General features: G+C 38.8%; 1 protein-coding gene across 1 annotated transcript in view; it reads right to left on the bottom strand.

Annotated features, from left to right (window-relative positions):
* Window positions 1-12685, bottom strand: part of LOC146461438 (cyclic nucleotide-gated channel alpha-4-like) — a 15452-nt gene extending 2767 nt beyond the window's left edge. Inside the window, exons 1-10 of the mRNA XM_085086908.1 lie at window positions 8861-12685; window positions 5095-5153; window positions 4836-4897; window positions 4366-4454; window positions 3830-3935; window positions 2666-2820; window positions 2491-2577; window positions 1865-1961; window positions 973-1431; window positions 161-265 (exon numbers count right to left, since the gene is read on the bottom strand). Coding sequence (XP_084943034.1) covers window positions 161-265; window positions 973-1431; window positions 1865-1961; window positions 2491-2577; window positions 2666-2820; window positions 3830-3935; window positions 4366-4454; window positions 4836-4897; window positions 5095-5153; window positions 8861-10077 — 2436 coding nt within the window. The 5' untranslated portion in view covers window positions 10078-12685. The remainder of the gene's footprint in view (window positions 1-160; window positions 266-972; window positions 1432-1864; window positions 1962-2490; window positions 2578-2665; window positions 2821-3829; window positions 3936-4365; window positions 4455-4835; window positions 4898-5094; window positions 5154-8860) is intronic.
* Between the last annotated feature and the right edge of the window lie 83 nt (window positions 12686-12768).

Raw genomic sequence — 12768 nt, 5'->3', positions numbered from 1 at the left:
CACGGCCTACACCACTAACAAACTAACTCAACCAAGTTAACCAATCTGCTGGAAGTTCAAGTTATTGAATGCAATTATAGGACATGTACTAGCGTACAATGAAAACAAAATTCGGTACGCTTATGCTAAACAATGATAGAAACTTTAATGCACCGCTTACCGTATTTGCTAAACAACTTGTGAGGTCGGAAATTTTCTCGTCTTTTTGCCTTGTTAGTTCGTCAAAAGTTTTTAGTTTACTGTTAACATCTTTGACCTCCTTTGCCTATACGAAGAAATGAACAAGAACTGATTAAATAATTATAGATCTTCTTTTTGAAAAATATAAAATACCATGAAAAGAAAGTGTTAGTATTGTTTGGGAGAAAAGGACACCCCTCCCCCCCCCCCCCAAAAAAAAAGGAAAAAACAACAAAACAAAACAAAACAAAATAGGTATGCACTGCGTGCATGTGGGTACTGCTGTGTACTCCTTGCGGACCTCTTTGTTTACGGAAACTCACTCACTCACTCGCTCTGACGACATAGTGGGTAGACACTGAGGGTAGAGCACTATACAGTGCGCTACCCACAAAATATAAACAAACAAACAAGAGAACACCTCATTACTAAAATAAATGAATGGCGTCTAAGTAAACAGACTTCGTTTCGCTGTTACCATTGGGTGTCCTGTGGTAAGCCGTCTCTTCAGAGCTCAGGCTACGTTGAAACGGGGAAACCGAATTTCTCAGCGAAGCTTGAGAAGGGATCCTAAACCGCAGGAAAATAATCCCAGAACATTTCTGAGCTCTTAATCAAAGCGATACTTGTTATAAAAAATGAATTTTTTAGTTATTTTCATTCACCAGGCCTCGCTTTGAAAAACTGGCTGATGTCAATTCAGTAATGACCGATGATAGTTAGCAATAGCATCTAGAAGGGGGGGGGGGGGGGGGAGGGTGGTGCTGAAAAGTTCCAATGTGTTGCACTTACAAGCTTCACCTCAAAAGCTTTCTTTAAAAAATTCAGCGCCTCCATACACGAGTCGCTGAACATTTTTGTCATGAGCTCATCACTGGCACTGCTATGTTCTGAATCATCCCTGCAAACATTTTGCGTGGACTGCAGTACCGCATTATCAGACAGTCTTCTTCCCCTACGCAACCTTGGCGGAATGGGCTCCAGTAACATCGCTCTACCGGACGGCTGTGACCCTTGTCCAAGCGACAAAGGCGATGGTTTATAATGTCCGTTTGGTAGACTGTTGGCATCTAAGTTAAGTTCATATTTGTGTGTTAAACTTTGTAAGGAATGCCTCTTTTGGCTGAGGGGTCTGTCGTTGTTGGTATCTGGATTAACGTTTCGATTTGTGTCATCCATGTCCACAAGACGTGGATCTTGAGCGCTATTTTGTCGTTCCAACCGCTTCTTTCCATAATCAGCAAGAACTGCCTACAAAATGAACAAAACAGAAGACAAACATGTGTAACAGGAATTTTAAATAGTCGTGTTTAAACTTATAACTAGTACAACAAGACTTAAACCCTGAGGTTGATTCTGATGAGACGGGGATTTCATGAGCTAAAGTTAAGCGATTCTTTTTCGCAATATCCTTTTCCTTTTCTAGTGTTAATCTTAACACTCACAAAACTCCCTCTCGAACTCCTTCGCGGCGTTGTATATAATACACCAGTCGTGCTATTTGGCGCGTTTTATGCTCAAACACAAGATAAACATGTCTGAGTAAGATACCTCACTTTTGACCAGATAAGCCGTCTTTTCGAAACGAACAAGAACATCACCTTCTTTAGGAGGGTGTGTTTGTGAAATAGCTAATTACGGTTGACATTCACCACCCAATCCCCACCCTACCACCCTCCCTTACCTGTGCCTCGGGATAGTCTCTAATAGCAGACAGGACATCCTCTTTTGAGAGAACAAAACACTCCACGTAACCTACCGTCCGCACATCAGCTGTCCGTCTGCCAAAAAACAACAATATATCAAAGGCATCATTTTATGTATTCCACCATGACACTTACAAGGTGAATTGCAACTACAGCCTCGCCCTGTCCTTCAGATCCCCCGTTAATACTAAAACTAACTTGATTATTACAGCCACTTTATTTCTGGCCGCGTAAAAGAAAATTCTTACATTAAATCTTCCCATCCCGTCAGTAGCGAGCTTACGCAACAGGACGGCTGAGGGAAGGGGACGGTGAAATATCGTTGTGTGACCAACATGACATCTTAGTACCTTCACAATTTTATGCGATTTTCGACTAAAACTGGTGTTCTCTCATCTGTGACAACCTGAAAACCACGAGCGGTAGGAATGTTAAAATCTAGAGTCGTGAATACTTGGTCGTCGTGTTGGTCACACAAGCATAATTTGCCGTTCCACCACATCAGCCTTCCTGTTGCGTAAACTCGCTATTAACTACCCCCGGCAGCAGAGGCGGTGGTCGTATTAACATGGCCAGTGCCTTTTCCCCCTGTTGTTTCTCTTACCTGTTTTGGCCTTCACTCAAGCTGAGTATTCCAATCTCACCAAAGAAATCCCCACCTGACAGAACTTTAAGCACTTGGCCTTGATCACTGCAAATAGATACATTGGTTTGTACATCAGTTGTCATAATTATATGATTTAAACTAAGAACATTCTGGAAAGGTTCATTCTTCCTACCCTATGACCTCGATCTTTCCGTCTATTATGACGTACATCTCTCGTGCAACCTCGCCTTTTCTGCAAACGAGGTCACCTGGGGTAAATATTCGCAGCTGCATCTTCAGAACAAGCTGGTGCAGAAATTCAGGCTGGCATTTTTGCAGAAATGTGACCTAATGGATGAATTAGAATAAACATCAAAACATAGTTCCCTGTGAACTGAAGCTCCATAACACCGCCGAATCATTATTGAAATTGTATCATTGTTGTACGTCCCCATCCCACCCCCCGTCTACCCACGATAGAAAACGATGCTTGTCCACTGAAAGTCATCCCCAGCGTGTTTGAACTGTTATCTTTCACAATAACATTAAAATCGAATTTCTGCTAATGAACATTGTGCGCGTAAAATTGTTTTCCTGAATTTTGAGAAACGTACAGCTGGTGACAGTCATTGCTATAGCTAATTTCTCTTTATATCAAATGATTCAAAACATTTACTGCATTGTAGATTAAAGGGTATATCGTCTCGCCGTACAAATTTCACAAATTTAAGTGGATATACATCAGGTCATCTTTGTAATCTGGTGTGGATGAAATATCTCTACTTTCATAATGCGTCTCTCTTTATGAATAAGACAATTAAGTTGCGTACTAACTGCGAGGATCTTTCTTCTATCTAATCTTTCATCCGCAGTTCAATAAATGATGTTTCATATATTCATATTCATTTATTCATCCTTCACGGGTAAATTACGAACTCACAATATGACCAGCTCCCAGTTGGCTTGATAGCTCAGTTGGGAGAGCACTGCACCGGCATCGCAGAGGTCATGGGTTCGAATCCCGTTCAAGCCTGAATTTTTTTCAGGCTTTCTTTTCGCAACTGCTAAAGTTGCGTACTAACTGCGAGGATCTTTCTTCTATCTTAGCGTCTCGCTTTATTACGAATTATTTTTTTTAATTACTGCGCATGTCTTCATACCAGCCAACTGGCACATTATTTTTCTTAGGACTGAAACAGCCTCGCAATGAAGTTAGCAACCAAGAACCTTAAAGACAAAATTCAGACTTCAGCGATTTTCCCCCCGGGATCTTTGCAACTGCGCAAGATGTTAACTTCACTGCGATTTTGGCTGCTCACAGACATTCATTGGAGAATACATTTTTCCAGCGTTTCACCTTTCTCAGTGTCTCTAGATTCACATGCAATGCTATCTCAGTTTTTAGCTTGTTTGGAAGTAACGTGTGCGAGTTGAGATCTCCACCACCAGTGCTCATCCGACCTCTGAAACATAACACAATTAAAGGACTTGTCAATGAGAAGCTAACTTTAAAGTCATTAAAAGAACTTGAGCAGTCAAAAAGCACACAGACACTCAATCGGGATTCGAGTCTCCTAAACGGTAGCCTTTTCACTACAAAGATGTTTCGCTACTGAGTCATTTCGCTCATAACAACCGTTCCGTCTAGTCCTAACTGGCATTATGCATAGTCAGTAGATGCTCTTTATAGGGTTAGGTTTAACATAAGAGGGCAGTTAGAGATTTTATTAGCGCTTTGTTGGGCTTAGAATCTACTCCAGGGTGCGAATATTAAACGTAAGCCCATACCATTACAACTACTTAACTAGGGTGTGGATATGGGATACTAGAACAATACCTATTTCAATACATAGCATAGGAAAATGGTGAGCTACCGATTATGACGTTAATTACCTTGCCCAAGAATAGTCATACCACATGACCACACGTCTTTGCAAGTCCTTTGGAACGTTATGCTTTTTCATATACTGTTTGGTGTTTTCCTGTCGAAATAAAAATTAAACGGACAATGCTATCGGGTTGGTTTAAAGTAATACGAATGACAGAATGTTGGGCACACAATTTTTGGACAGTTTTCAACGTATTTGATACGCAATGACATTCAAGAGATAGATCCACTAGCGTGCTTATACCGATAGTGCTTCTTTGAAGTGTTTCTTTTAGTATCTACTCTAACGAAGGGTAAATTTATTTTAAAACAGCCTCTAATCGACGCCACCTTGCCCACTTACGTTTTAGTCATCCAGTAAAGCTAAACCTATTTTATGCACGTGGCACGATTCTATAGGAACATACTTGACGCTGAACACAGAAAGTAGAAGCAGCATTTTTGTGCTGGAAGACAAAAACGAAATGTGACTAACCCGCTGTTTCTCGAAGTCCATTCTGGTCGCATTCCTGTTGACAATAATACTCCCTACGTTTCCTGAGAAAAGAAAAAAACTTGAGTAAACAACTTTTGTTCAAGACAAATAAGTGGCCTCAAGGAAAGAACGTTTTATGAGTAGTCCACGAGTAATCACGTGACTTGTCGCGGGAGCGAGGTTCAGCTTTGTCCTCTTTGTCGGCCATCTTAATTGTGCAGTTGTGTAAGAAAATAAAAAATTACTGTTTTTCTCTTACCAACAATGGTAGCAAACATGAAAACGCCGGTCAAATAGCAAGCAATAGTGTAAACAAATCTGAAAAATCAAAAAGATCATTAAAAATTAACTTTGGTATTTAAAGCTGGAAGAAACTGTTAAATCAGTTCTGATCATAAAGTGAAATCTCTTTCTGCGCCTGCGTGGGAGCGTAAAACGGAGATAGAGAGGAGAATGGGGCGAGCACGAATGGATCGGAGGGAATTACGAGATGCACATGATATAACTCTCTCGCTTAAGTATTGCTCTTTCCTTGGTAAATCTGAAAAAATAAACAACAAAATGACAGCAATACTATTCTGTTCAAGACAAAACTGAGATGACCACGTGACCATGTTTATCCTACATTTGCCGCTCGCTGTTTTCAGTTTCTCAGTAAAATTGAGTAGTTTTGCGTTAGCATCAAACGCCAGAACTATTTTGCACTATTCTCATCTATATATGTGCTCATTTTTTTAAAGGAAATTTAAACGCGAATCTCTCGCTCTCCGTAACTCCCTCTCACGTGATGCATGTATGGTTTTTGATTATGTTACTACAATGCCAAACTTCGTCAGGCTTGAGCATAAAATATCTCCGTATTCAGAACAAATTTCTTGTCAATGTTGACAGATGTAGCCGATGCAAATAGATTAAGTAACCTAAGTCCGCTATCAATCATGGCGTTTTGGATGTGTGAAGTAACATATCAACAACGAGTGTAAGTGTGTCATTCGATCGCCAAACAACAAGAAGTAGGTAAAAAAACGAGGTGCATGTTTGATATAGCGTCTTAACCATGAATAATTCTTGAAAAAATTCAAAGCAAAAGTTCATCAAATTTTATGATAATTAAGATCATATTTCCAGCCTCCTTCACGCTAGTTATTTCTTTTGTTTTCTACTTATGAATTATTAATATGTTTGAGAAGTAGAGAGATGCAAACTCTGTGTTTTCTTTGACAAAATTTCAAATTAAAGCGTCTTCATTATTCTTTAAACTAGGAATACGTGGCCAGGGGCCCGTTTCTCGAAAGACCCGGTAACTTACCGGGCCCGATAAGTATTTTCTTTTTTTTATGTTTTTTCGCCGGTTACACAATAATTAAAGACATGGTACTTGGCCAATGTTTTCACAGCATTATAAGATTTTAAAATTTAGCATGCAAAGCTGACAAAAATTGACTTCTTTTAAGAAACATTTATCACCAAAATCACTTATCGGGCCCGGTAAGTTACCGGGTCTTTCGAGAAACGGGCCCCAGGCGACATAATTAAAGTAAGAAAACTGACCACCAACTTCAATAGATATTCTTAGAGCTACTATGGAACTATCAATACTCAGAATCACTAAGAGGAAAGCCAATCTACCGCGGCCTTTGACAATCCAGAAATGTTGCATATCGTTAAAAAGTTTTAAATCTAAAGGGTAACATTAATTTATTGCTTTCATTTGTTCTTTAAAGCGCAAACAACACGCAGTTGTTCAAAGCACTGGTTAGCTTGTTTAAACTCAGCTGCCAAGAGTTCACTTGAAGTTTGTTTAAGAGTCAATTTGCATCAGTTTACTGATGACACTCGATATGAAGCTTCAACATTGCGGACATTAAAAACCCCAAGCCCTCGTATTAACCATTTAAAGCAAAAACTTACAACCATCTGTGTTTGTAATTTGCTCCATACAGCATTGATGTAAATTTAGCCTACTCAATAGACCCAACTCGATAAATTAATTTCTTGTCAAGATAAGTAAAATTCACAAGAGATAATTTTAATAAACTGAAGAATGGAAAATAGAACTCGCGATCAATTTTTTTGTAAAAGTCTAAATTTGGTCTGAGTTGTGTTTTTCTTTCTTTTCGTTTTTCAATAAGGTTTTCCCCGCCAGACATAATTCAGCCACTTCAACATTTTCCCTTGTTTCCGCAGGTCTTAGGTTTCGTAATTTTACTCGGCGATCGATGAATTCTAAACAGAAAACAAAATAAAGGCTATTTTTGCGAAACATTCTAAGCCTTTGATATAACGCGATCTCCTAATTTTATTTATTTCGTTATTTATGAACTCACAAAAATAAAGTTTAAGAAATGATAGGTACGCGTATTTTAAAAAGTGTGACTCAAATGCAAATGAGCATTGAAATAAACGTGATCATTACATTACGCAGCATTTTTTTTGGTTCTTTTTTTAGCCTGTTTTCTGTCCTTTTTGCTTTTACGGTCGATGCGTGACAAGCAGGCAACGCACCTGCCTCTCTAAATAATATGCATTCATTACGCCCCCTTTGAAAACTGTTTTTCATTCACAAATTATGCTTGACGGATAGTACTTCGCAAGGGTCTTGAGCGCTCTGAGTTAAGAAGACATTAAATAAAATTCAATTGAGAGAAATTTCGAGGCCAAAATGAGAGTAGAACCAGACCTAACTTTGTTTGTTTGTTTTTTACTTCCTTACATGCAGGAGTGTACAGAAATCGAAAAGATAATTTAAGAAAATATTAAATGAATGAACGAGTCGAAGAAGGACTTTTTACGTTCAAATAATCTTTGACGCATACAAAACAAAAAAAAAAAAAGCGTCTGACTTCTTAGAGCATGATTATAAAAACAAATAAACTGTAAAGGCGGCTTCGTTACGAAATTTCATTTTACCACCAGAAATAAATTAGGAAGCAACTAATTGCCTTCGGACTTAGGTTTTAGCATTCATGATTTTTTTTTCTTTTTTCGTATGTTTATTTTTTCAATTTCACGCACGGCTCCAACGAGTAGTGTTTCAAAAGCGCTCTCTCGCGTGCTCATCAGACATTGACCGTCCTTTTGACAAAAACATTCACCACAGGATACCACAACAAAGATGAAGTTTTAAACCGCCCGTCAGCAGGTGCGACTCTATCCTCCGGGGAAAAGCTTTTTAGAAAGTCGTTAACGGTATCGCAGTAAACGGAACACGCAGCGAGAATTCATTTCCATCGGTTAAACTTCTGCGGAAGCGCCTTCTGCCGTTTTTTTGCCCCAAAGCGAAAAACAAACCGAAAATTTGCGTCTTGCGAAGCCTTCACGAAAACAATACCTGCTTCCGCCCACTTCAGCTAAACCGAAAGCCAAAAATAAGAGCTAGATTCCAAATTGAATTTTCAGTGTTTTCGATCGCTCAGAAAGTCTCTTTTTCTGAAGTGTCTGTGCACCTAAGGTGCTAATTTTTGTGCCACTCGATTAAAGATTTACTGAGCGTTTTAGTAGACAACTAGCTGCTGTAGGGAAGTCTTGATAAAATTTTTCGTTTTTAGCTCGTAATTAATTCTCTGCTTTTAATATGTTTCGTAAATTCACGCGAATTGTTTGAATCGTAAAATTGTCTTTTTTAAGTTTCTATAGTAGACCGCAAAACGTTTGAAGTAAATCCCAGTGGATTTCTGTTTGTGCTGTGAGCCTTAATGCTAATCGAGGATATTAAAATTATGCAAAACTGTTCACAAAATTCAAACCCCGAGGAGAAAAAGAATGGATGTCGCAAAAATTAAAATGACTGTAGCATGTGAAATTCCCAAAACGTCTTTCCCTAAGAACTCCTCTCGACTGCGCGTTTACACTGTGTATCTTCAAGCAAGTCGGTTACGAAGCGTAAGAAAAATTAGTTTTAGTGATTTATCCGTATTGTCACCTTGTTCACACTCTAAATAGAACAAATAAACAAACACCAGTCGAAACCTGCTATACTATCTACTGATATTTCAAAACATGACAGAAAATTCCACACTACTTACTCTAAATTCGTGGCTGGTGGCGGAAGGTCTCCAATAGCAGTTAGTGTTAAGGTTGACCAGTAGAAAGATTGCAGATACTGTTGATATAGCGAGCCATTTCCTTTATAAACCCACTCGTTTGTTCCAAATCCTTCAAATCTAGACACCATGATATAGAATCCAGCGTTCCAGTGTATCAGGAGAAACATTAAATGCATTAGAAAAAATACGCGCAAAAAAGTCGGGTAGTTCGCCTGCGACTCCATCAGGGATTTGATCTTAAAGCTCTTATATGCTTTGATAATACGATTGAGCCGCAACAAAGGTAGAGGACCAAACGCCGCATATAGTATATCAGTGGGAATTAACGATGCGATATCAGCGAAAAATTGAGCAGAGCGAATGTACCGCGTATAGACTCCTTTTGTATCTGTCACCAGAATTCCTTCCTCCAAAAATCCTGTTCTGGCAGCAATCGCGATATCCAAGGCATAAATTGCATCGCAGAAATAATCGAAGAGAAACCACGTTGTCTTGAGCCAGCCGGTCTGGGCTTCAGGAAATGCTATCCTCATTATCAAAGCCCACAAATTATAACGAATGGCAAAAACAAGGACATAAAACCAAACACAAATATATAAGCCGTCTGGATCGAAGATGATTTTCTTGTCTTTCCAATGCACGGCTTGCTCGTACTCATAAACAGACCCACTAGTCAATTCGCTATCTGGTTCTTTTTCAATTTCAATAATCGCCGATCCAGCATCGTTGAAGCTAGCTTTTGAAACCACGTTATCAGTAGATGAAGTTTTATTAACAGCCTTAGATCTCTTACGATGCGGCGGAGTAACTTTTCGATTTTCCCGAGTGCTAAACTTCAGAAGAAACGGATCCACAGTCACAGGTGATTTCCACGTCCCCTGGCTCCGTCGCGAGCGAGACGGTCGGACGGCGTTTCTTACGGTCACTGCATTTCGGATTTGCCTTGACATCGTTTTCCACCTTCCCAAGGATTCTACGCTATCGTCTTTGGAACTTTTTCCATTGTGTTTTAGTTTGCTGTCACCTTGAGTTACGGTCTCCGCTTCATCGTGTCGAGAGGCTTTACCCGCGGTATTTTCGTCGTCTTCCGACTCGTCGTTGTTCTCAAATCGCACTGCTCTCTCCATTCCTGTTGTCTTGCTATCGTCCAGGCTGCGCACTGCTTGTGCGTCCGGTTTCTCTCGGCGAACGTTCATAAACGGATTTTTACGTCAACATCAGCGTCAACTAACAACAAAGTTAAGCGCTCTAGAGAGCACACCAGAAGGGCTTTTCAGTAATATCAATTAACTTTCCAACAATAGTAATTGTTCCGTGTGGAGCTGAATCGGTGTTTAAAGCAAACGAACCGAGCACCGGATCACATTTTCATTAAGTTTGTTTGTACCATTGTTCGTCTATTTTCATTTCACACCACCGCACACGAAACCACTGCAAAAGAAATGTCATACGAAGAATTAAGTCACTGTATATTGGTTCTGTTTACTTTCCGTATGTCAAAGAACCAATCAAACATGACTTTTATGTCTACTATTAAGTTTCAAGGGGGACGCTCTTGTTTTTAAGTTATAATTCTCTGTTGTCATATCAATTTGACCTAAAGCCAATCTAACAACAAATTAACGAGGCAACTTTAACAAGATTAACACGTCATAAACTAACGGCAAGTAATTTGTGAAGTGTTGAAACTAGTTTAATACAATTCTTACATGTGCCAAAACTCACAAATGGTTCACTTAGCTCACAAAGTTGTCATAGCAACACTCCTGTTACCCAGAAATTTTAAAGTTTTTAAAAAATTCAACCAGTTTCCATTGATAAGAGTACTACATGAAAGCATCGCACGAAACACTTTTTGTTAGAGTAAGTTTTAAAACATAGAACCAGAACTTTAACTCCAAAAGAACACGATTTAAGAATCGTGGACATTTTTTTTCAAGGCTTTTGACATCTCAAGTGCATATTAATATTGGGGTGCCAAGAGAATTTACATCAATCTAACAGGCATGGTAATGGCGTGCGATTAATTATAACCTTACATAGAGAACCTAGCCTGCTCGCAGACTTCTCCTATAGGAAATACTTGAGACGCCTTCTGCGAGTAGGCTGTCAACAACCCAGAAGGCTGAAAAGAGTTGTGAAAAAAAAGTTGATCGACCCTCCGGTGGCCAAAAAAAAAAAAAAACGGCTTCCCAATTGGAAGCTCAACAGTATGAAGCTGGAGCTATTAGGTGCAGACTTTGTCATCTATACTCTTTCTCTTTATGTCTTTACATCATTCTGAATACGAAGTATCCAACTGATTTTTAGCCAACTATATTGTCGAAAATGTTTCATTCAGAATAATGCTCACACTGTTCTTCTAAGACGACAGCTGCAACCTACCAAATTAAACTGAATGTAATATTCATTCGCTATGAAGCTTTCGATGGCCTCGTCTATATTTATGGACAGAGAAGGGACAAAATAGGAACAATTGTTCTAGGATGTATGGAACATGTACACACGCCACATTCAACATTGGCGTGTTAATTTTGAGTATTAAAACCACAACAATACTAATCAAAAGAAACTGATATCGCACAAACACAAAATAACAGTACAACTACTGCTGTCTAAAATAAAATATTAATTTTGATCGCCTGACAAAAACTGTCAAATATATCTGCCGGTTATATGCGAAAGCAGGAAAAATGGTTTACTAAAACCTCAAATTAACTGCGCAAATTAAACTAAGCAAAACTGCAGCAAACAAGAGTCCCTCACCTGACATGGGTTTCCAAACAAAGTTAACTGAAATGCATATTAACAACCGACTTCACTGATATGCCTAACATTCTATTGCGTCACAACTAGAAATAAATACCCGTGGCAATTAACGCATGTTACATTAAAGCACACTATATTTCTTATTTGTTCGACTTTGCAAGTTTTGTTACCACTCGGCCTGTAACACCATAACATATATATAAAATAAGAAATGTTATTACTGCTTAGTGCAATAAAACACTTTTACGGAGCTAACTTCAAGTCACAAAATTTGTATTAAAAGTCCACGCGATGATACATTCTGGCGATTTGTGTGAACTCCTTGAACTGTCCACCAATTTTTTTTATCATGCACTTGATCATGAGAAAAATTCTCACTCTGGCAGATGTACGTTTTTGGAAACGTGCTTGCTCTCCAAACAAAAGTGCTGATACATATTGATATACAATTCCTATTTATCTTCAGAATGTTATGATTGGACTGTTGTCTAATTTCCTCCGAACATTATGCTGGAAAATGCCAAAAATTGATACCTTGGCCATTAAAATTCTGCTATCATTTAATTAGCCCCACACTACGTGTAAGTGTTCTAATTATTTGCTGCGTGTTTCTCACGATAAAGATTGATAATCGTGACATCAACAATTCCTCGCCTCTGTCAAACGGAACTAGGATGTACATATATGAACTCACAGCGGAACTTTCCAGTGATGATTATGCCTCAAGTTAGACAAACGGATAGAATTGACGTGTGAGAGTAAAAATACTGCCGATATGACGACAGGTGAAACACAAAAATACAGCTATTGCTTAGCCTTCGAGTAGTTTTTTTTCCTCTTTCTATAGTCGAGTTAAAACTGAGCGACAAATACGCGCGAAAAAAAGAGCGGGAAATTTGCCTTGCCCGTATAATGAGGGAATTCAGAATCTCAGTATGATGCAAACTCAGTATTAAAGCTCTTGCAAAATGAACTGAAATAATTATTTGATTTAAATGCACACCCTTCAGTTTCGTACCGTAAAATGTCAGATGGCCAAATAATTCGACCGATATATTAAAATCACAAAACAGAAACCTCCAGAATTGAATTTGTACCTGAAGTATAATAAAATAGGA

Source organism: Pavona decussata, unplaced genomic scaffold (assembly GCF_977016875.1).
Source record: "Pavona decussata unplaced genomic scaffold, jaPavDecu1.1 SCAFFOLD_198, whole genome shotgun sequence".
NCBI classification, from domain to species: Eukaryota; Metazoa; Cnidaria; class Anthozoa; order Scleractinia; family Agariciidae; genus Pavona; species Pavona decussata.
The sequence above is the reverse complement of the archived record's forward strand: the minus strand, read 5'-3'. Positions and strand labels throughout refer to the sequence as shown.